The sequence below is a fragment of the Moschus berezovskii genome, chromosome 11, assembly GCF_049115385.1.
Source record: "Moschus berezovskii isolate FMDL1 chromosome 11, NW_MosBer_1.0, whole genome shotgun sequence".
Classification (NCBI taxonomy): Eukaryota; Metazoa; Chordata; class Mammalia; order Artiodactyla; family Moschidae; genus Moschus; species Moschus berezovskii.
This window is the reverse complement of record NC_142470.1, coordinates 36,625,032-36,647,496: the sequence shown is the minus strand read 5'-3', so window position 1 is coordinate 36,647,496 and position 22,465 is coordinate 36,625,032. Positions and strand designations below refer to the sequence as shown.

Genomic DNA, 22,465 nt, shown 5'->3' with positions numbered 1-22,465 from the left:
TAGCGTGTGAGATGAGTGCAATTGTGCGGTAGTTTGAGCATTCTTTGGCATTGCCTTTCTTTGGGATTGGAATGAAGACTGACCTCTTCCAGTCCTGTGGCCACTGCTGAGTTTTCCAAATTTGCTGGCATATTGAGTGCAGCACTTTCACAGCATCATCTTTCAAGACTTGAAATAGCTCAACTGGAATTCCATCACCTCCACTAGCTTTGTTCGTAGTGATGCTTTCTAAGGCCCACTTGACTTCACATTCCAAGATGTCTGGCTCTAGGTCAGTGATCACGTTATTGTTACCCATAACAAAAATGTCTCCCCATGGTAAAATAGGATAATAATACAGATTATTTACTGAGGGTCAGAAAGCACTTTTCAAAGGCCCGTGCACCATGCTGAAACTTCCCACTAATTACAGAGGGTTCAGTTTCCAGTACTGACCTGTGTCCCTGATTCAGTTCAGAAACAGTCTTGTGCTGACTTCATCCTGATTCTAACTAGAAGTTACATTTACCTACTTCCAGAATATAGCAACTCTCCAAATTCCTGACACAATAATATGTGTCCTTGGAAATACTTAGCTTCTGGTAGAAATCCCCTTCTTTCCTCCATATCATTCTTTATCAGTGAAAAGTATGGTTCCTTTGCCTACTCAATAAATTGGATTATCTGCGAAGGAGACTAATTCTATGTTCTGGGGGTGGTTAAAGAAGCTGAACACTTGTTAGCTGGTTCCCACAGGAGAAATCAAGGGTCTTATGAGACAGGCTTTTACTGCAAAAGGAGCAGCATCTAATGGTCCAAAACTTCAATGGAGAAGTATGGCAAGTGATATTAATGCATCAGAAGGAATACCAAGAACAATAAAATAATGCTGTGCTTTTATGCCAACAGTTCAGTTCAGTTCAGTCACTCAGTCGTGTCCGACTCTTTGCAACCCCATGAATCACAGCACGCCAGGCCTCCCTGTCCATCACCAACTCCTGGAGTTCACTCAAACTCATGTCCATCGAGTCGGTGATGCCATCCAGCCATCTCATTCTCTGTCGTCCCCTTCTTCTCCCACCCCCAGTCCTTCCCAGGATCAGAGTCTTTTCCAGTGAGTCAGCTCTTCGCATGAGGTGGCCAAAGTATTGGAGTTTCAGCTTTAGCATCAGTCCTTCCAATGAACACCCAGGATTGATCTCCCTTAGAATGGACTGGTTGGATCTCCTTGCAGTCCAAGGGACTCTCAAGAGTCTTCTCCAGCATCACAGTTCAAAAGCATCAATTCTTTGATGATCAGCTTTCTTCACAGTCCAACTCTCACATCCATACGTAAATACAGGGTTTGTGTAGGTCACTTGGCCTGTGCTGCTGGTATTAGGGTTGGCTTGCCCCGGAGGGAAACTCTGCCACAGACATGGCACCAGGATGGATTTGTAGGGCTCTCTTTGTGGAGAATAGTTGCAGATTCACATGATTCATAGACTAAGGGGCTGAAATGGGTCTTAAAAGATTATTGAGTTCGGCCAACCCTTCCCACACCATTTTTATACATGAGGAAACTGAAACAAGAGAAAGTTGATGCTTTGCTCTAGATCACTTAGCTAGTAAGCAAAGGAGTCATAGCCATGATCTTAACTACAAAATAAGTGACCAAAATAAGCCACACAAAGAAAATCTTGAACTGGTCATAACTATTTGAGAGCCTGGAGCCAACCCATACATTCCTCAGAAACTCTGAATTGTCCGACAGATATCGGTTGAGTCTGAAGTCGGCTTGAGTGTCATATGGAGAACTCAGGTCAGATCAGATTTAAACTGTGACCCATTGGGTGGCCTGGGATGCCCCAGAGTGTCCTGGTTTGTGAGGTTTGGAGATACCACACATGGAGGTTTATGAGGTGGAACTGACGTCCTGGCTACACTCTGGGATCATGTATGGAGTGAGGGACTCTCTTAGGCTGTCCGTGTGACAGATGAGAAACCTGAGAATCAAAGATACAGAACTCGTCAGTAGGGAGGCCGAGGCGAGAAGCTTGGTCTGCTTGATGATAAGTCCCAGATCAGCATCTTTGCCTCAGGCTTTACTTTTTATAGAAACAGCCTAAGAGAGCGGGGAAGAGATTGGCTATGTGAAGAAGGTGAGAGGCTGGAGGAAGGCTTCCAGCATCGCTGACTCTAACGCCGTTGGTCTCTCTAAATCCCACCACAGAGCTGATGCTGGTCCTCTCATCTGGACACACCGCAGATTCACTCTCCATGTCTCTTGGCAGGTGCCTTCCTCCTCCTCAACACCTCGGCAAACTCCAAGCACACGATCCTGAGCCCGTGGATGAGGAGCAGCAGTGAGCACTGCAGGCTGGCCGTCTCGGTGCATCGGCACCTGCAGCCGTCGGGCAGGTACGTGGCTCAGCTGCTGCCCCACAACGAGGCTGGAAGAGAGATCCTCCTGGTGCCCACGCCGGGAAAGCATGGGTGAGTCCTTCCCCGTGTCCCCAGTCCAGTATGTAAATGGAGATGTGGCTTTTGGCTACAAATTTCCAGACTCTATGACATCTACTTAAAACTCACAGTCGTCCTTTAATGGGTAGGGTCCAGATTGAGCCATTACTGCTAATATTCCCTGGGTGGTGTCTCGGGCACTGATCTGTGGGGCCCTCTGGCTGCCCGGGCTGGCGGTCCTTCCAGAGGCCAGAGGACCAGCTGGCAGAGTGGACATTTAATGAGTGGGTATTAAAGATATTCGTTTCCCAAAGTCCAGATGGAGCCAAGAAGAAAACAGCCAAGGGGAGTGTTAAAAGGCCAAAATGAAAGTAATTTAATATGCTGGAAACTGGTTTTTACCAGAGGAACTTTGGCAGGAAGGGAAAGAGCAAACTACTGTGGCTGCCTGAGTGGTGCCACAGCAGTGTGGGACCCCACAGTGGAAGAGATCAGGGCTGCCACATGGTACCGATTGAGGAGAGGAGCAAGATTTATTCTAGAAAGGCTTCACAGCATTGATGTCATACCCAGTACCCTTGTCATTGAACTTAAGCTTCCTGGACATACTCACTTGCTTCCTCAGTGATCCATCAGGCCTCTAGAAGTAGTGACTCTGGGAAGCAAACTTGAACAAGGGAATCTCTGTGCCTGCCTTTCTTCTCATTCCACAAGACCCCAGTTTTGAGGGGTCCCTGCTGTGATAATCAACAAGAGTGAGAGAGGCATGTGTGCTAGTAGACCTCAAATTTCTAGCTAAGCTTAGAGGGCTTAACTTCCCTCTAAGAAAATATCTTTCAGAGAGGCTCCAACTGAACAGTGATGTTACCCATCTCCACCTCCACGCTGTGCTGGGTCAGTGGAAGAGCCTGCCTACCACCATTCCAATAAAACTGTACAGCCTCTTACTCATTTCTTGAAAGTCTTCGCCCCACTCCCCCTGCTACTGGCCTATCTGTATTTATTTGTGTTTCAAAGAACTGCTACTACTGTCACAGCAAGAATGAAATCTTGGCTTCAGAAAGGATATTCTTCTCACACCAAAACTTGCATATATCTTGTTCCCTCAGAAATGTCTCGTTGGCCTGGCCTGGAGGGGCCCAGCCACCAAGTGTTTCTTGCTCTGTTCACAAGAAATCAGGAATGTCAGGTGTCAGGGGTGAGCAATGGGCAAGCCCTCCTCCATCATGACCTTCCTTTCTTGTGAGAATACCAGATGGCAAAGTCTCCCTTCCATGAGTGGGGCTGGTGGTGGCCCCAGCTGCAGTGCCATCCTGTATGTGTTTGCCCAGCCCCATGAGCTGTTTATTTTGCCTTCTGCTTACCATTCCTGCCCCACCAAGCCTGGCAGAGTCCAGAGAGTGCTGCCTGGGGCTGCTGGGACTTCAGGCTATCAATCTGTTAAAGTGCTGGAGGAGTAGGGAGTGGGTCGAGGGACTCACTGATGTCACAGGGGGACGTGGATTTGGGGTCTCCCTGAAATGCCAGCTGAGAACATGCATGCGTGCAAAGGGACAAGTGCCACAGGACTTCAGCGCTTCCTAAGTAGCAGGGCCTGGTCCCTGTCCAGCATCCTCAGGAAGATGATTGCTCCTTGGTGTGACTTGCTGTGGGGGCTTACAAAGAGCCGTCCCCTCTTTATCTTCCTGTGCTCATAACTACCACCTGAGGTCCCATTTCAGTTCAGTTCAGTCGCTCAGTCGTGTCTGACTCTTTGTGACCCCATGGACTGCAGCGTGCCAGGCCTCCCTGTCCATCACCAACTCCCGGAGTTTACTCAAACTCATGTGCATAGAGTCGGTGATGCCATCCAACCATCTCATCTTCTGTCACCCCCTTCTCCTCCTGCCTTCAATCTCTCCCAGCATCAGGGTCTTTTCAAATGAGTCAGGTCTTTGCATCAGGTGGCCATAGTATTGGAGTTTCAGCTTTAGCATCAGTCCTTCCAATGAGTGTTCAGGACTGATTTCCTTTAGGATGAACTGTTTGGATCTCCTTGCAGTCCAAGGGACTCTCAAGAGTCTTCTCCAACACCACAGTTCAAAAGCATCAATTCTTCGGCACTCAGCTTTCTTTATAGTCCAACTCTCACATCCGTACGTGACTACGGGAAAAACCATAGCTTTGACTAGACAGACCTTTGTTGGCAAAGTAATGTCTCTGCTCATTTAACAGAAAAACTGAGGCAGAGAGGAGATTGGCAGCCTATTTATAGTAACTTAAACGAGACCCCAGGTCTTCCCTTTCTTCATTTGGGGTCTTTCTGGGTCATTTCTCCTCTTTCTGGGAAACCCATAGCCTCTCAGCAGGAATTCAGGGAAAACCTGTGAGTTTGGGAAAGAGGAAATGGAAGGTGAAACTTTGTGAAAAGAGATGAGCTAGCTTCTTTGATGGAGAAGGCAATGGCACCCCACTCCAGTACTCTTGCCTGGAAAATCCCATGGATGGAGGAGCCTGGTAGGCTGCAGTCCATGGGGTCGCTAAGAGTCAGACACAACTGAGCTACTTCACTTTCACTTTTCACTTTCATGCATTGGAGAAGGAAATGGCAACCCACTCCAGTGTTCTTGCCTGGAGAATCCCAGGGACGGGGGAGCCTGGTGGGCTGCCATCTGTGGGGTCACACAGAGTCGGACATGACTGAAGTGATTTAGCAGCAGCAGCAGCAGCTTCTTTGAAGATCCAGGGAGCACGTGATGGTGACCTTCCCTCCATATGTGGTGAGAACACGGAGACCAATACTGCACAGTGCAGGAGGCTGTGACCTTCCCCTGAGGCTGCCCTGGCTCCCATTTCTGTGTCTACTTAGCAGGCCAAAGCATTTTCTTCCCAGCATGATTCTTTGCTCACTGGCAGTCTTCTGCCCCCTGAAGGGAGGGAGCTGAGGCAGGGGAAAGGCTGCAGGGGCGATGGGCAAGCCCACTGACCCTGGCTTTGGTAGGGCTGCCCCTGCATGTTAGGGGCTTTGCCTCAGGCAGGGTTCCGTGAGTCTCGTGCTGCGATGTTCTCTCCTAGTCATGGCAGAGTCCTTTTGGAGTTTGATGATAAGCAAGAGTGATGCCATTTTAAATTAAACTGGCCTGAGTCAGCCCCCCATCCCCCCGCCCCCCCATTGACGAGATGAGTGTGGTAAGGGTGCTGCCCTGGGCACCCTGGCAAGCTGCAGGCCATAGGCCCTTTCCAGCAATTCAGAGAGCTCTGGCTGTTCGTGTCCAGCTGGATCTGGTTTGCTCAGTCTCGATACTATTGACATCTGGGGCCAGGCAGTTCGTCTTGTGGGCACTGTCCTGAGCGTGGCCCCACCTTCCCAGGCCTCTACCCACTAGATGCCAGTAGCACCTCCCCAGGTTATGACAACAAAAATGTCTCCAGACATTGCCAGATGTCTCCTGGGGGGCAAAACTGTCCCATTGAGACTGCTGAAATGGAGCATTTTAGAGTGGGGAGGAACACTGGAATTTACCTGGCCCCTCCCTGTCAGTTCACAAGTGTTGGGAACTGAGGCCAGGAGGGGTAAGGGACTTGCTTCCTGTCACATATGTGTCAGTGTTGGCAGGCGTGTGTATGTTGCAGCCACTGTGCCAAGTCCTGGGTTTCACAGACATATAAGGCCCATCCCCACTCTTGAGTAGTAACTTGTTAATACTAATTATGCACTAATTATGCCAGTCACTGCTATGCACTTTAAATGTCTTTTCTTATTTAATACTCAACAACACGGGTACTGTGTTACTATCTTCTATCTCACATATGAGGAAATTCAGTGAAGCCAAATAACTTGCCCAAGGTCACTGACTAGACAGGATGTAGGGCATCTGAACCTAATCAGGCTGACTCTAGATTGTTTTTACCCATTGCTACAAGAGCTCAATTGAACCACAGTAGTGCAGCAAAAATAATAATAATAATAATGTTCTGTGAATCAAAGTCTTGAATTTAAGTCCTATGTCACTATTCAATTGTCAGTTCAATGAACAGTCATTTATTGGGTATTTTGTATTTGTTAGGACCATAGAAGTGCTAGGGATGCAGAAAGCCAACCTGGATGGTTCGTGAAAGGATATTTCATGAATGAGCTCTATGAGTTCAGGCACATTCCATCCTTACCTAAGCCTCAGATTTACCATCTGTAAAGCGGGAATGATGGTGCTTCCCTTCTCATATAATCATGTGGGGTCAATGCAGTTAAGGATGTGAAAGGTTTTGCACACTCTGATCAGGAAACACATGTAAGAGGCCATTTACTTAATACCCTTATCTACTCCGCTCTGCTTACAATTTGGGATCACACAGGATTGCGACTCATCTGTTTTCTGATTATGAGGTCAGTGCCACTCTCAAGAATCTTTTGATTTTGAGATCCTTGGCAGTTTGCCTTGCTGGAAGCTTGTTCCCTATAATGTCAGAGATGACCCCAGGAGCCCAATGATCAATGCAGTGAGGGGGACGTGGTGAAATTGTGGTGGTAATGACAGTGATGACTACAGATAAGGCTGGCTTACTCTCAGAACAGAACACGGTGGTTTCGGGGCCGCTGCTGGGAAAACAACAGTCAGCTTTTGTAGTAACAAGGGAGGAAGTTGTCATAACACTGTCGACTGGGGAGAGCCTGACTCAGAGGAATGACAAGTCAGAGGCCAGCAAGTCCCTGGGAGACCACTCAGTGCAGCACCAGCGGAGCAGCAGCCTGCGAGGACAGGGGAGGTAGTTGGGGAATCCCAGCAGATGCTCCCCTCCTGGTCACCTGGAAAGCAGCAGCAGCAGCAGCAGAGTGCATGAGATCTAAATGATTCACAGGGCAAGAACGCCTGAGTCTGCCAAGGCAGTCAGGCTTTGCCCGGAGTCTCCCAGGGGAGAGCCAACAACAAATGCCTGGCCTGCTCATCTGCTCATCTGCCCAGCCAGAAAGGCCACAGACTCAAGGAAGCAGAGAAATGGGCTGTCAAACTGCCCAACCCCGCTGACTGCAGAATCCAGCAGGCAGAGGACATCCTAACTGGAAATTAGAGGCCACAAAGTTCTGTAAATTGAACAAATATAATACCTACTTAACATGGTGTACTGTGAAATGCTCCAGTATTTTGCCCACCTGATGCGAAGAACCAGCTCACTAGAAAAGACCCTGATGCTGGGAAAGATGGAAGGCAAAAAGAGAAGGGAGCAGCGGAGGATGAGGTGGTTGGATGGTGTTACTGACTCAATGGATGTGAGTTTGAGCAAACTCTGGGAGGTAGTGGAGGAAGAGGAGACTGGCGTGCTGCAGTCCATGGGGTTGCATAGAGTCAGACAAGGCTGAGCAACTGAACAAAAACAAACCAAAATGGCATAAGGAAGATGGCTCACACTGTGCAATGTAGTAGATACTTCGTGCCTGGTATTAATAGATCCTTCTCAGTTTATAATTCATGTAACCACCATGGACGGAGTGCCACCTGTGTCATCGGTGCTGGGAATACACAGCCGGAGATGACAAAGGCTTTCTTTCAAGAAGCATCCAGTTCAGTAAGGAAGACGCAAGTTAAACAGCAACAGCAGATGCTTATGCAGATGTTTTTAAATTAGGGCCCAGAGATTTTAAGTGGCTGAGCTAAGATCACTGTCCAGGAAAGCCAGCACAGACATCTCAGCTCCTTCTTCTCCTATGCTCTCCTGCCTTTCAACTGAAGCCTGTTTTAGAAAAAGCAGTCTGTCCGGGGACAATTGGCAATGTGAAATCAGCAGCTTCTTGGGCTCAAGAACACAAGCACAAGGGTTGGTGGTGTCTCAGACTGTAAGAGCGACTCTTCAAGACTGCTTCCATGACTTCCATGACAAGCCTGCCTTCCTCTTCGTGCACACAGCTTTCTCCTGCAGCCCTGAGTATCTAGAGACTTTCTTATGTGTGACCAGAACACATAAGAGGGAAGGGAAGAATTGGGCCTGGGGGAATAGAAGTTGCCAATCGTTTGAATTACTAATACTCGAAAAGATATTTTAAGCCTGAAGGATTTGGTGATACCCGGGCTCGAGCCAAGATAAGCTGTCAGAGCCTTTTCACAACACAAATGAGACTCATTCCAGAGGGTAGCAGAGAAATAAGATTCTCCACAGCACAGAACTTCACCTATCTGTGGGAGCTTAACCCCTACACTCAGAGGAGACTTGAGTTCCATCTGTCCCGTTGATTTCCTGATGTGGGAAGCCAGGACTCAATGCCTGATGAGACGTGATAAAGATCAAAGTGCAGACTCCTGGCAAAGCCAGGACCCAAGCCCCTGTTGGACCCCAGAGCCCCATCCTCCAGTGCTTCCATTTGTCTGTTTCCCAGCTAAACAGAAAATCTCATTCAAGATGCCCTCAACCTCATTGCCCTGAGATTAAAATCTGCACTCCTCTCTCAGTTGAAGAAGAACTCACGTCTGTGCTGGGTACCCACACGGCTGCCATGTTTATTTAAACTGATCAGTTCTAACTAAAGATCCCAGCTTTAAAACCAGAAACAATCCCATTGGGAGACCTGCCAAAGGAATTTAACCTAAAGCGATATTGATTCCTGGGCTTCAGGAGGTGTATTGTCAGTCTTAGCCGCACTGCTAAGTTTGCAGTGTGGTGATAGAGCAACCACAGCCTTTCCAGCCTCAGCTTCCTCCCTCCTGAAGTGGAGATTTCACCAGCTGCCACCCCTTCCTCCATCGTGCAATGCAAGCGCCCCTGCCCCAGGTTGCAGTCAGGGCAGGGGAGCAGGAAATGATAGAGTCTGCTTTATGGGCCCACTAGTCTGGCACACAAAACAGTTACCTACTACTGACCCACAGAGACCTTTCACCACTTTTGTACAGAAACCTGGATTTCCCTATAAATAAACTGGATGGTCTCAGAAGGCTGAGTGAGGGGCAGGAGCAGGGGAGCGCAGTGTGGAAAGATGACACAGGGCGTTTGCTTCTGAAAGGATGCCTGACTGCCTCTGCCCAGCTGTGCTGGGTGTACCTTCAGTGGGTTCAGGGCACTGTGGCAGGCCTGGCCAGCGTGAGGAAATTAGAGGTCTGTGGTACTCAGTGTCTGGGCAAAGTTCTCCTCGCATCCTGCCCACATGACAAATGGAATCAGGAGTGAAAAAAAGGTGATCATTTATTGAAATTGATGCCCTCGAGTGGCACTGTCACAATGATTTAATTTCAGGCCCCGGTTCTTCTCACTTTCAAAGTCATTCGTAGTGTTAGCTTCTCTCTTTTCCCCCTTGGTCTGAATAACACACTAATAAATATACAATAAGGGCTTTAATGTCCAGGTGATTTACACTAAAAAGAGAGAGCCATTCAAAGGCTTTAAAGATAATTTTTAAAAGCCTTAAAACTCACACTCAGCCCTGTCACTGTGTCACGGGACCAGCCATGCAGCTGGGAACTCTCTGAGCAGAGGCAGTCATGAGACTCCAGTCCTAGGTGTGCAGGGAGGCACCCCCCCACCCCCGCAACACACACACACAGTGTGCTCTTAGGCTAGTCTCTGGATCCTCAGCTCTCCTCTCTGTATAATGGTAATAACTGAACCACCTCATAGGGTGGTTGTGAAGTTAAATTAAGTAATGGAGTGGGTGTTCCCCTCACCCCCTACCAATTGCCCCTATAAAGGTGGGCCAGCCTTCCCCCAGACTGCTCAGCGTTTGAGGAGAGTGGTTGTGAGAAGGGCCAAGGTTATCAATCTCATACCCCTCAGAATGACTTAGGTGGTACCCCAAAGTACCAGTCCCACTGACTGTGCCTGGATTTATCATATTTCTCACCCCTTTGAGTAGTAATATTGAAGCAATGACTAAAATGCTACTCTTCTCTAGCATATGGACCTTAAGCCATTGAAATGGTAGGTCTCAAGATTTGGGGGTACAAATCAGAACTACACAGTTTACAAAATCCACATGGCTAAAGGCCATCCCAATTGATTCTGATTTTATTAGTCTTGGGAAGTGGCATGAGCATAAGTACTTTTAAAGAGTGCAACTGGGATTCTGATGTGCATCAAGAATTAGTAATGACTGCCCAGGGATGGGGGAGCCTGGTGGGCTTCCATCTATGGGGTCACACAGAGTCGGACACGACTGAAGTGACTTAGCAGCAGCAGCAGCAGCAGCTAACATCTCAGCTTGACTTGCATCATCACATAAACAGGCGGCTTTCTATAACTATTTACTAAATTCTAAGAAAAAAATAAAAAAAGAAAGCTTGGAGAGGTGAGATGGACTTGTATGCAGGGTGGAGAGTCATTTTTCTCCCCCTTATGGGGAGACATGCTAGTGACAAGGCTGTCTAAGCCTGGCCTGATCCTGCCTGCTGTGCACCCCCAAGCTGGGAAAACTATGGATCCCAGGTCATGGATGGGTCTGATCTCCTCTGGTTGGTCTTCTCAGGACACATCTGTTATACTTCCTCCAAAAGGACTGTGGTGTTCAAGTCCACAGAGACTGAGAAGAATACCCAGTGGACTGGAGAAAGCCTGACCTTTTAGAGTCAGAGGGGGATCTCCATCCCATGCATCCTTCCATGCGTTTATCCATCCAGCCAGCCATTATCCACACACTACCCACCATGCCGCTTGTTCTTCAGAATGTCATATGTTGACTCTCATCTCATTTTCAGATTAACAGCAGGACCATGTCACTCCTTTGTGTTCTTAGAAGGTAAACACTATGTTATCAATAGTCACAGTAAATATCTGTACTGTGCATGTTGAGGGTACCAAGTACATCAACATCCATCTATTCATTTTATCTTCACTACAATGTATGCCTTATGTGTTGTTAGCCTCATTTTCCAGGTAAGTAAACTGAATCTCAAAGAGGTTCAGTGATTTGCCCATAGTCGTGGGTAACACACAGGGGGGGAACACAGATCTTCTGCATCATTATTTTATCTCCTGTTATTTCCCCCAAGGAAGCCTTGCAGTTGAACCCTTGTATCACACCTGGCTCTGAGGAAATTAAGACTTGTTCTCAATCAGTCAGGAAGATCTCATCTGATATTTGGTCATCTGGCTCTAGGCCACACACCTTGAAGCTAGACCCTTGGTTTGTACATCTTCTTGTTCCTTGCAGTGCCTGGCACAGCATCTAGCACACAGAAGATATTCTGTGTTAGGTGAACAGACACCAGATCAGTTTACAGTAGTTCTGTGATGCGAGTCTTCCTAAACCTGAGCTCTAAAAATTAAAAGTCCTGGCAAAGATCAAAGAAGAGTCTCCAATCAGTGAAAAGATAAAAAGTACTTCTCCCTGCCCTCTGCCCACGCCCACGGATAGATGTGTGATTCTCCCTGGGGTTCAGGAAGCAGCTGTCAGAATGCACCTCAGCTGTGAAGGTTGCCACTAAGTACAAAGGACAATTCCTTTCCTGGCAGGTACAACTTTTACTCACGATTGCCTTCATTGATGAGCGTCAAGAAAAATAAATGAAAAGACCATCGGCTTCTGCCAGCTTTGACCTTCGAGATTTGACAGCCCAAGGCTTGTAGTGGGGCTCTTTTGAGCTGGTTGCTTTCGTTTTTCCACTCTGCCCTGGATATTTGATGGATTGAACACTAGGAAGATAAGAGAATTTTGAATACCTATAAACCCTTCAGCTTGTCAGAATGGCATTCTGGCAAATCCTATAATGATAAATATATGTTGTATACAAAGAGAAATCAAAATGCATAAAAACAATCACTTCTCATCTCAGGAGTGCTTACCAAGCACTTACCATTTCCCAGTGGGGAGGGAGATATTAAAAATAGAGAAATTAGGTGATACACCACTGGTGTCAAAGAATTCACACATTCATTCTATCGTGCATTGTGGCAGTAAATGTTTACAAGTCTTACTCTATCCCATACACTGGCTGGACTCTGGTGGCTCTTCCTGCCTTCAAGGCCTCAGAGTGAGGTTTGGTGTTGGACGACAAGGGACAGTTCTGATGCTGTAATGGGTGTGTGCACCAGTGCCACAGGGGTGCTGGTGAAGAGCTTGTCCCCTGAAATCCACTTGTGCTGGGGCAGAAAATAGTTGCACACGTGGACTGTCTTTAGATCACACCAGAGGGAAAGAGGTCATGTGTGGATGTGAGAGTTGGACTGTGAAGAAAGCTGATCGCCGAAGAATTGATGCTTTTGAACTGTGGTGTTGGAGAAGACTCTTGAGAGTCCCTTGCCTGCAAGGAGATCCAACCAGTCCATTCTAAAGGAGATCAATCCTGGGTGTTCATTGGAAGGACTGATGCTGAAGCTGAAACTGCAATACTTTGGCCACCTCATACGACGAGTTGACTCACTGGAAAAGACTCTGATGCTGGGAAAGGTTGGGGGCGGGAGGAGAAGGGGACGACGGAGAATGAGATGGCTGGATGGCATCACTGACTCTGTGGACATGAGTTTGAGTGAACTCCGGGAGTTGGTGATGGACAGGGAGGCCTGGCGTGCTGTGATTCATGGAGTCGCGGAGAGTCGGACACGACTGAGCGACTGAACTGAACTGAGAGGGAAAGAGAAAGTGAGAAGTGCCTGGACCCAGGACGAAATCTTTTGAGCACTTGTAACAGGATATTTGCCACAAGAAGAGGTGGGGTGGGGGTGGGGTCCAGAGACGGCTCTGTTTGGAGACCGCCCGGGTGGGGAGGGGTTGGGTTCTGCTGCCACACAAGCCAGTGGGACACACACAGGGAAGTCAGGAGCTCCCAGAGACAGAGACAGGAGGGGCGGGGTGGCCAAGTGCTCCTGTGGCCCCAGCGCATCACCAGGCCTTGGCATACGTGCCTGCTTTGTATGGGATGCCTTCCTCTCAGTGTCCACCTGACCACGCCCCTGGTCCCATCAGAGCCAGCTCAGTTGTCTCCTCTGGGCCAGCGTTATGACTTTGCTGCTGTTGGCTCCAATTCCAGACCTCTCCTGTCATCCTTCCTCTCCTTTCTCTTTGCAGGAAGAGTAGCTCGGGCAGGTTGTTCCTCACGGATTGCCCTCCGCCCTGTTCTCCACCAGAGGTCCTTGTTCATTCTTCCGCAACCCATTTAGCGTCTCCCCCTCTGAGAAGCCCTTTAGGGTTCCCCGAACGGCATTGGCCCTGCGGCCCTGTGACAGTCCGGCTGCAGCCCTGTCTCTCCACTGGTCGACAGGGGTCTGGTGCCCCTTCACAGCTGGCTTCTTTCCGAGTGCCAACACACAGAGGACGGAGGAAGAGTGAGGCTGCTGGCGGGGGGCAGGGATGAGCAAGCACCCTGGCAGCCGGAGGAGGGGCTCACCTCCCTTCCTGCATTCCTCTTAATTTGTGTAATAGTCATAATGATGATGAAATGGAAAATTTTAGTCCTTGTTTGAGCCACTGTAACAAAATACCACTGACTGGGCAGTTTATAAACAACAGGAGTTTATTTCGTACAGTTCTGGAGTCGGGGGCTTCCTTTGTGGCTCAGCTAGTAAAGAATCTGCCTGCAATGCGGGAGCCCTGGGTTTGATCCCTGGGTTGGGAAGATCCCCTGGAGGAGGGAAAGGCTTACCCACTCCAGTATTCTGGCCTGGAGAATTCCATGAACTGTATTTAGTCCATGGGATTGCAAAGAGTAGGACATGACTGAGCGACTTTCACGTTCACTTCACATTCACTGGAGTCTGGACGTCCAAGATCAGGGTGTCAGCAGGAAGAGGGCTCTCTTCCTCACTCGTAGTTGGTGCCTTCTGTCTGTCCTCACATGGCCGAAGGGACAAGGGAGATCTCTGGAAGCTCTTGATAAGAGCACTCACTAATCCCATTCATAGGGCCTTCACCCTTCACCGATCACTACCCAAAAGCCCCATCTCCTAATACTACCACTCTGGGGGGTAGATTTCAACATAGGAATTTGGAGATGGGGGCAGGGAGCACAGGCAGACCATAGCCAAGAGAGAGAGGAATAGTTACCTCGCGCTTCCTCTGTGGTGCCGGGCATTATTTTAAGAGCCGTCCACGTGTCATCTCACCTAACATTGTACTTACCACCACTCAATGAGGGCGGCACTTTTATTTTATCGTGGAGGGAGCTGAAGCTCAGTGTGGTTAAGTAACTTGGCCAGAGTCGCACGTCTCATATTCAAACCTAAGTCATTCAGCTCCACAGTTGATACTCCCAAACACTGTGCTGTGAGCTTCCCTAACACCAATAATTAAGAATACATTATTATATATGTATGATGATTAACCTTTGATATGCCCAGTTGCATATTTTCTATGGTATATATGTAATCCTTCCCATCCAAAATCAAGGGCAAAGTTCTAAGGCCTCAGCCCACAGAAGAAGCACATTTTGGAGAGCAGGCAGTCCTGAGAACGGGAACTAGAAAGCATTATGTCTGGCCCTGCAGAAAGTCATAGAAAGTCTAACTAAAGAATATGGTCTTAGATTCCTGTGATTCCCGATTCCTGAAGCTCTCTTCCAACGCTGCCCCTCACTGCCTGCTGGTTTCAGGTCTCTGTCTGTGGTAAAGAAGCAGAAACAGGTGATGGAATCATCAGTTCTCTTAACTGTAATGGAAAAAGGTTAGGTAGCCAGTGCTGACGAGTTAAGAAACACCACCTTCTGCATAATCTCCCAGGTCAGCCTGCGTTTGCTCCAGGCCTCAAAGTAAAGCTCCCTGTTTTTCATTACCTGGCCTGTCTCTGAGTTGTCCTTTTCCCTTTTTGTTTTGTTTGTAGTTCCACACTCACAGGTCTAACTAAACTCCTTGCTGTTAGAACAGAAATGCATTCTCTTATGGTTCAGAGCCTTAGTTAAGAGCTGATCAACCATGGGATTTGGCATTTAAAAGGCTTTACAAAATCTGCTCAGGGATTTGGTGCAATGTCTATTCCTGGGAGACTCTTACATCACTGAACTCCAAGAAAAGAGTTCTCACCGCTTGCAAATTACTGATAGCTTTCCCTCTGCCAATGGGTAAGTCTTATGGTGGCAGAAAGGGGAGGCCATGGAAGGAAAGCCACAGCTTGCAGCAGAGCAGGCTGAGCCCAGGAGTGAGAACTACTGTCCCCAGTGGCTTGGATGGCCCTTGAGACTGTTCACTCCAGGGCACCAGGTTACCTGAGGGTCTGGAGCCTTCCTCCACTCCACAGGGTAGCTTTGCTCACATGACTGCTGAGCAGTGGGCCTCCAAGGAGAGAGAGCCGTGTGCTGTGCTGTTCATCTTTGGCTCAGCTCTGTGACTCTGATTTTCAGTCCCTCTGAAGGAGTATGAGGGAGAGGCCAGAGCCAAATTGTTATCCTGTTCTGTTAATTGTTCTGTTAATTCTGTGGAATGCTGTGTGAAGCCTCTGAGGATGATAACCTCAATGACTCTTCCTGGGTATTGCTGCTAAGTCACTTCAGTCATGTCCGACTCTGTGTGACCCTATAGACGGAAGCCCACCAGGCTCCCCCATCCCTGGGATTCTCCAGGCAAGAACACTGGAGTGGGTTGCCATTTCCTTCTCCAATGTGTGAAAGGGAAAAGCGAAAGTGAAGTCGCTCAGTCGTCTCCGACTCTTAGCGACCCCATGGACTGCAGCCTACCAGGCTCCTCCATCCATAGGATTTTCCAGGCAAGAGTACTAGAGTGACTTGCCATTGCCTTCTCCATCCTGGGTATTAGGAAGTCCCAAATGAAGCACATCAAGACCTTGAGAAGAGAACCCGCAGATGAAAATTGCAGGCTGTTAATCTTCCACTTCAAACCCTTCAATGAAACTATGTCCGACCCAAGACCTGAGCTCCTTAGCATGGCACCAACCCGACTGGACTGCATCCCGTTTAAGCCTGGATCACCCCATTCCTTTGGACCCATTCTTCATTTATGTCAAACTGTCCAGTTACCCTGCTGAGTAAAACAAGTTGTTTCAAGCCCTCTTGTCCACATCCACACACACTCCACACACACTCCACCTGGCAAAGAAAGAAAGAAAAAGAAAGTGCTAACTAAAGGAACAAATTCTCAACTTAATTGGATCAGGAACTCTTCAGGAACTTGAAATATGGCTTTAAGGGGGAAGAAAAAAAAAAAACGCATCTAGAAAGCTCTTGACCAAAATTCTACCTCTGGCTTATACAACACCTTACTTCCTTCCCCCTCAGATATATTGACTGTCCTCAGCCTGAGTCATCTTCCTTTGTAGCCCTAACCATCCCACACTGCTAAGCCAAGGCTGACATATATCAGCCTTGGAAATAGGTGGTTCCCATGTTTTCTGATTACCTGCTCTGTGATCCTTTTATCCTCTCCAATTTTCTAAGTAATTTCCTATATGTATTTTCTATGTGTTTCCTAATCTTCCACAGGAGACTTCTACTTGGTACATTCCCCCCAGTTTCTCCCTTGCCTTAGTTTACTACTAGTCTTTACACCCCCACTTAAGCACACTGGGTCCTGTTGAATTTTTTATTTTTTCACATAAGCTAGAATTCCAGTTGCATTCTCTTCAGTGTTCCTTGAATGTTCCCTCCATTTATCTTGTTTTTCTCTCTCAGGACTACCATTCCTCCCTGACTGCATGAAAGTTTGCTTATTATTCTATCAGATATCTACCTGCAGGCCTCAGAGAGACTTCTCTGTCTGGAATTTTCCACCCTGGTCACTTTCCCTAGGGAGCATCTTGATGCTCTTTGGGGTCATCCTCACAGTAGACCTAGATGACTTTCGTTTCTAAAAATCCGCACTTGGCTGTTATCTTTCTTGATTAACCTTCTGCTACTTGTCTAAGTTGTCTCACTGGCCTCTGAAGCTTGGGGAGCCAGTGACAACAGAGTCATTGTATATGGAATGTGAGCCAGGAAATTTGGTGGTTGACAAAGTCAGAATTCAGATAGCAATAAAAACTCCTGGATTTCCCTGTGTGTGCATGGTCTTGGGTCCTCGGGTCCTTGGCCTTCTTCTCTGGCTGCCTCTCCAAGTTCACATTCCCACTGAGCCATTTATGCTAAAATGAGTTAAAGGCATGGTCTAACCAGCCAGCAGAACTTGGAAAATATTTCAGTCATAGAATTATCAAGCATTAAAGAACCTTAAAATTATTGAATTCAACCCCTTTACTAGTCCAAACCAACGCAAGAGCCTCTTCCTAAGCTCCTCTACTTCACCTCACCTTGCTCCAAGCAGTAGAACACTCATCACAGCCCAGCAGACCACCCCACCATGGGGCAGCTAAAGCTGCTAGGAACAACTTGTTAATGGCCCATTCACTGGATTTGTAACCTTGTCAAGTTACTGAATGTCTCTAAAAAATTATTTAATTTCTTCAAACATCTGGTGTCTCATCCATAAAATGGGAATAGTAATACTTACGTTGTGGGATCTTTGAGAATTGTTGCTTTTAACAATGATAGCTAATATATACTGAGTGCTCACCATGGTCTTAGCACCAAAGCATACAATTATATTTAATACCACAGTTTCCCTATGAAGTAGTACTATGATAATGTATACAAGGCACCTAGGATCATTTGAGTAGACAATATCTCTTAGTCCCATCTCCTGTTTCACCATTATCTTGCCAGTCCTCTTTTTCTCCTCTAAAATTGAATAGAACAAGCCTAATTTCTCCTTACATAGCAGTTTTTCATTTGAGGATAGTTTTCATGTCTCTTCTTAACTTTTTCTCCCCAGGCTAAACAATTTTAGTTTCTTCTGTAGCATATTTTTCAGAGCCACAGTCTTCCAATGTGACCAGTGAAGGGGTCAGGGACCTATTCTTCAGTGATCTGGAAAACCGCACCCACCACTGTAGGGGAAACTTTGCCCTCTCTTCCACTCTCTGCATCTGCTGTTTGAAGCCCAGACACACTGAAGTTGATACCATTAGGAACCAGGGAGGCTCTGGAGCAGTCCATCAAAATCACGTCTCAGACTATTTGCATCGGTTTTTGCCGATGGAGAATCCTCATGTTTCTCTTGAAAAGAATGCTTTTGTTTACTATTGACATTCCCAAAAATGTCTGATTCAGAAAGAAATTTAATTCCGGCCCCAGCTTTCATGTCATCTTGCTTTGTTTGTCATCCTTGTGGTCTGCCAGCTTTGCCCCTTTGTTCCCCTAATTGCCGGAGACATTTTTATACTGAGTAAATTGCATCAGGCTCACTGCAAAATGAATCAATTTGGAAAGAGTATGAGCTGCACTGTTGTCTTAAGTGTGCATTAACATTTAGATGCGCTATTTAAAACGGGTCTGGGGTTAGTGCCAGAAGGACAGCCTCCTGACTATTCTGACTCATTCTCTGTGGCTGGACTTCACAAAAAGGAACTGGGGAACCCTGTAACCCATCACCAGCCCTGTCTTACTCTCCATCCCTCTAGGGAAGGGTTGAACGGGGTGAGATCTTTTAGGAGCTCAGATGTGGGAACTTGATTGACAAACTGAGTTTGACTTGGTGATCTCAGAATGAAACACAGGTGTAGTAGGAGATGATGAGAGACAAGCATCTCTCCCCCGCTCATCATCCATCAGGCACACATGTGACATCTGGGTCTAAGCACAAACCAGACGGCCGAAGCCCTTGGCGGTAAAACAAAGCACACACAAAGAAACAAAAGACATCCGTACCCCTCTCTAGTGTAAAAATTAAACAATGCTATGGAAACTACTGAGAAAGAGGAGCTGCCATCCATTTGATCAGGTGGCGATTCGATGAGCTAATTCTTTTATCATTGAGAGGGCCAGGTAATATCTCCATTATTAGCAGCAGGTTTAAAAATTGGAGAGAGTGGCATCACCAGGACAACTGCCTGATTTATGCTTTTTCAATCACCTGGGCTTGTGGCCTAAACTGGTAATGGACTCCATCCATCAAAAAATTATCCCATCTGGCCTCCTGGTTTTTGAAGAAATCTGGACGTCCTCATAGAGAATTGGCTAAATGATATAATGCACATGAAAGCCCTTAGCACAGTTCCTCAGTGAAAGGATGTTGAATCCATTCAGTCTTTTAATTTTATGTGCAGAGATATGATGATGCATTAGGTAACACAAGAGAAAATATCAATTGTTTAATGCCACCATTAGTGTCTCAAAGTCTGAGATGAACAACTGTGAGGACTGTGAGGATGGCACCTTCTCAGGGAAATCTGCCCAAACATCTCTGTCCCTGTGTGTCCTTTCTGTCTCAGCCTCTAGGACCCCTTGTAAGCAGTGGCTCCAGGCTCATGGAAACTCACCAGCTATGTGTGTTTCTGCCCATTTCTCTCAGTAGAGCCCCAACTTCATGCAGGCTTTCATTTTTGGTGTCTACTAGGTCCAAAACAGTGCCTGACACACAATACACATTCAGTAAATAGTTATTGACTGAGAAATATTTCCAAATAGAACTAAAACATATTGTCTTGCTAACCTCTGAGTTGAAGCAGATGATAAGTAAGGGTATGTGCCTCTGTACCAGGAGACAGAGAACAGTAGAATCTCTGACAAGAAATAGAACATCATGTATAGAAAACACTGCTGAAACTTGCTGGCACTTATTATTAATATATGGTGGGCATCATTCTAAGAGCCTATCCTGCATTTACCAATGTAACCTTCACCATAGTCCTGTGAGGTAACATTATTATTATCCCCATTTCATGGATGAAGACATTGAGCTTGCCCACAGTCCCACTAGGAACGATCAGAGCTGGGATTTGAACCCCAGAGTCTTACTCCAGAGCACATAGAGATGGAGTGGGAAAGAATCAGATCCGTGCTTCTAACAAATTCCCAGCAGTGCACTTGGTCCTTTCCTTTTATTTGCAGGTGAAACTGAGTAACAAACCACTAAGGGAAGGGACAGATCCATGACTTCTTATTGGATTAAACTAAGGTGGGATGGAGATAAGGAAGTCTGCATGCATGCTGCTGCTGTATTAGAATCCCCGCTGAGGTGGGAATCCCCCCACACCCCCCGCTGCTCCAGACTCCTGTTGCTTCACTGACCGAGCCCCACTCAAATCACTGGACCCTACCCGCCTCAGCCCTGCTCAGTCAGGCTTGAACTGACTCCTTGCATCTGTGTGAATAGGATTCCCAAAAGCTCTAGATGAAAAGTGAAAAAAAAAAATCTCTTTTCCAATTGGCTTATGAAAATATCTTCCTCGAATTGAACTTTCCCCTTTTACTAACGCCTTTTGATGCCTGCACTTAATTGCTTTTAAACAGGAAGCCTCTGTGATCAGAGAATTCAGAGTTACATCTGCATCTTTTGTGCTGAAACTATTTTACCATATACTGCTAAAGCTGTACAGATTGATTTTGATGGGAGCAATGTGGGTCTCACCAGTCTTGCTATAATTAGTTGCCTGCTTACATGATTGGGGAAAGAAAATTATCTATTGATTCCCAGTTCCAAAAGAAAACGCAACAAACAGGTTTCGCATAAGCACGTAAGTCCATGCTAACCCCCATCTTGGGGCGATCTTGCCCCGTGGCCCACCTCCAACCCTCTTCCGGTCCAGGGTTGCCTTTCTCTCTGTCTTCATTCGTGCACCTATTCATCCATTTCCATTTACTTACTAAATATTTACCTCAGTAAGTGTTCCTCTACCGTATGAAGGGGAATGGATGGTGGGAAAACAGACTGAGAACAAGCAGAAACAATTGCTGTCCTCATGAAGTTTGCATTCTAAAGGAGGAAATTAACATTATATTACTAATTACATGTATACTCATGCAATTACCATCGTGATAAATGGTATAGGAGTATACTGGAGAAGGAAATGGCAACCCACTCCAATGTTGTTGCCTGGAAAATCCCATGGATGGAGGAGCCTGGCAGGTTGCAAGAGTTGGACACGACTTAGTGACTAAACCACCACCACAAAGGAGTATAGACTTCCATGAACTCTTAAAACGGGTTGTGACCCTGACCAGGGGATCAGATGAGCCTTCCAGAGGAAGTGGCCTTTGAACTGAATATGAAGAAAGAGCTATAGTATGACAAGTGACAAGATTCTTTCTGGGAGGGGAAAAAACATTTGAAGGTCCTAAAGGTGAGATATTTTTGAAGAAATCAAGGAAAACTGATGCATCTGGACATGAAAATAAAGAGAGACCTTGCTGGGATAAAGGATGGGGAGAAAGAAAGGCAGAGGAGCCATCAGCCATAAAGATCACAGTCTTTATCTTAAGAGCCAAGGAAAGCTAATGCAGAGTTTTATATAAGTGGTGAGATGGGCTACTCTTCGTTGTCGTGTGCAGGCTTCTCAGTGCAGTGATTTCACTTATTGTGGAGCACAGACGCTACACGAGTGAGCTTCAGTAGTTGTGGCTCATGGGCTCAGTAGTTGTGGCACACATGCTTAGTTGCTCCAAGGCATGTGTGATCTTCCCAGACCAGGGATCATACCAGTGTCCCCTGCATTGCACTCTTAACCCCTGGCCCACCAGGTCAGCCCCAATATAGAGTTTTAAGGACAGAACTGTGAGTGAATTGGAGGTAGGACAGAAGTGACTGGAGACTCCAGACTTCTTCAGTGGTCCACGGGCCAGGGAGGGTAGTCCTGTAGTCAGAAAGTGAGGTATAGAGAGATGTGAACAGGTGTATACATGTATATGTACCAGGTACAATGGACAAGATTAGTGCTGAATTGGATACAGGTGAGAGAGAGAGGAAGGTATTTTTGCCTTAGTTGGGTGGATGGAAAGATTCATTAAAACAGGCAAAAGAGAAGGAGGCTTACATGTGGAGAGGAAAGTAGAAATCAGTTTGGAGATGGACTTTTTAGAAACTTATAAACACCTAAGTGGATATGCAGGTGAACAGGGGGATCTGGAGATCAGAAAAAAAAATCTGGGCTGGGAAAAAAAGTAAATTTAAGAGTTATTGACATGTTGGCTTGATTTTGAAGCCAATGGGGATGTATAAAAATGCTTAGGAAATTAGCTGGTAGTGAATCATTAAGCTAAATATAAAATCTAGAACTATGAAATTTCTGGAAGAAAAGATAGAGAAAATTTTAGCAAACTTAGGTAAGCAAAGATTTCTTGAATAGGACATGAAAGGCATAAACTATAAAACAAAATATTGATCGTTTGGAATTTAT

At 46.7% G+C, this 22,465-nt stretch overlaps 1 protein-coding gene across 1 annotated transcript in view; it reads left to right on the top strand.

The window, feature by feature from the left end:
* The window catches only part of ALK (ALK receptor tyrosine kinase), a 752,669-nt gene that overhangs the window by 421,271 nt on the left and 308,933 nt on the right, over window positions 1–22,465 (top strand). Inside the window, exon 4 of the mRNA XM_055400465.2 lies at window positions 2,253–2,454. Coding sequence (XP_055256440.2) covers window positions 2,253–2,454 — 202 coding nt within the window. The remainder of the gene's footprint in view (window positions 1–2,252; window positions 2,455–22,465) is intronic.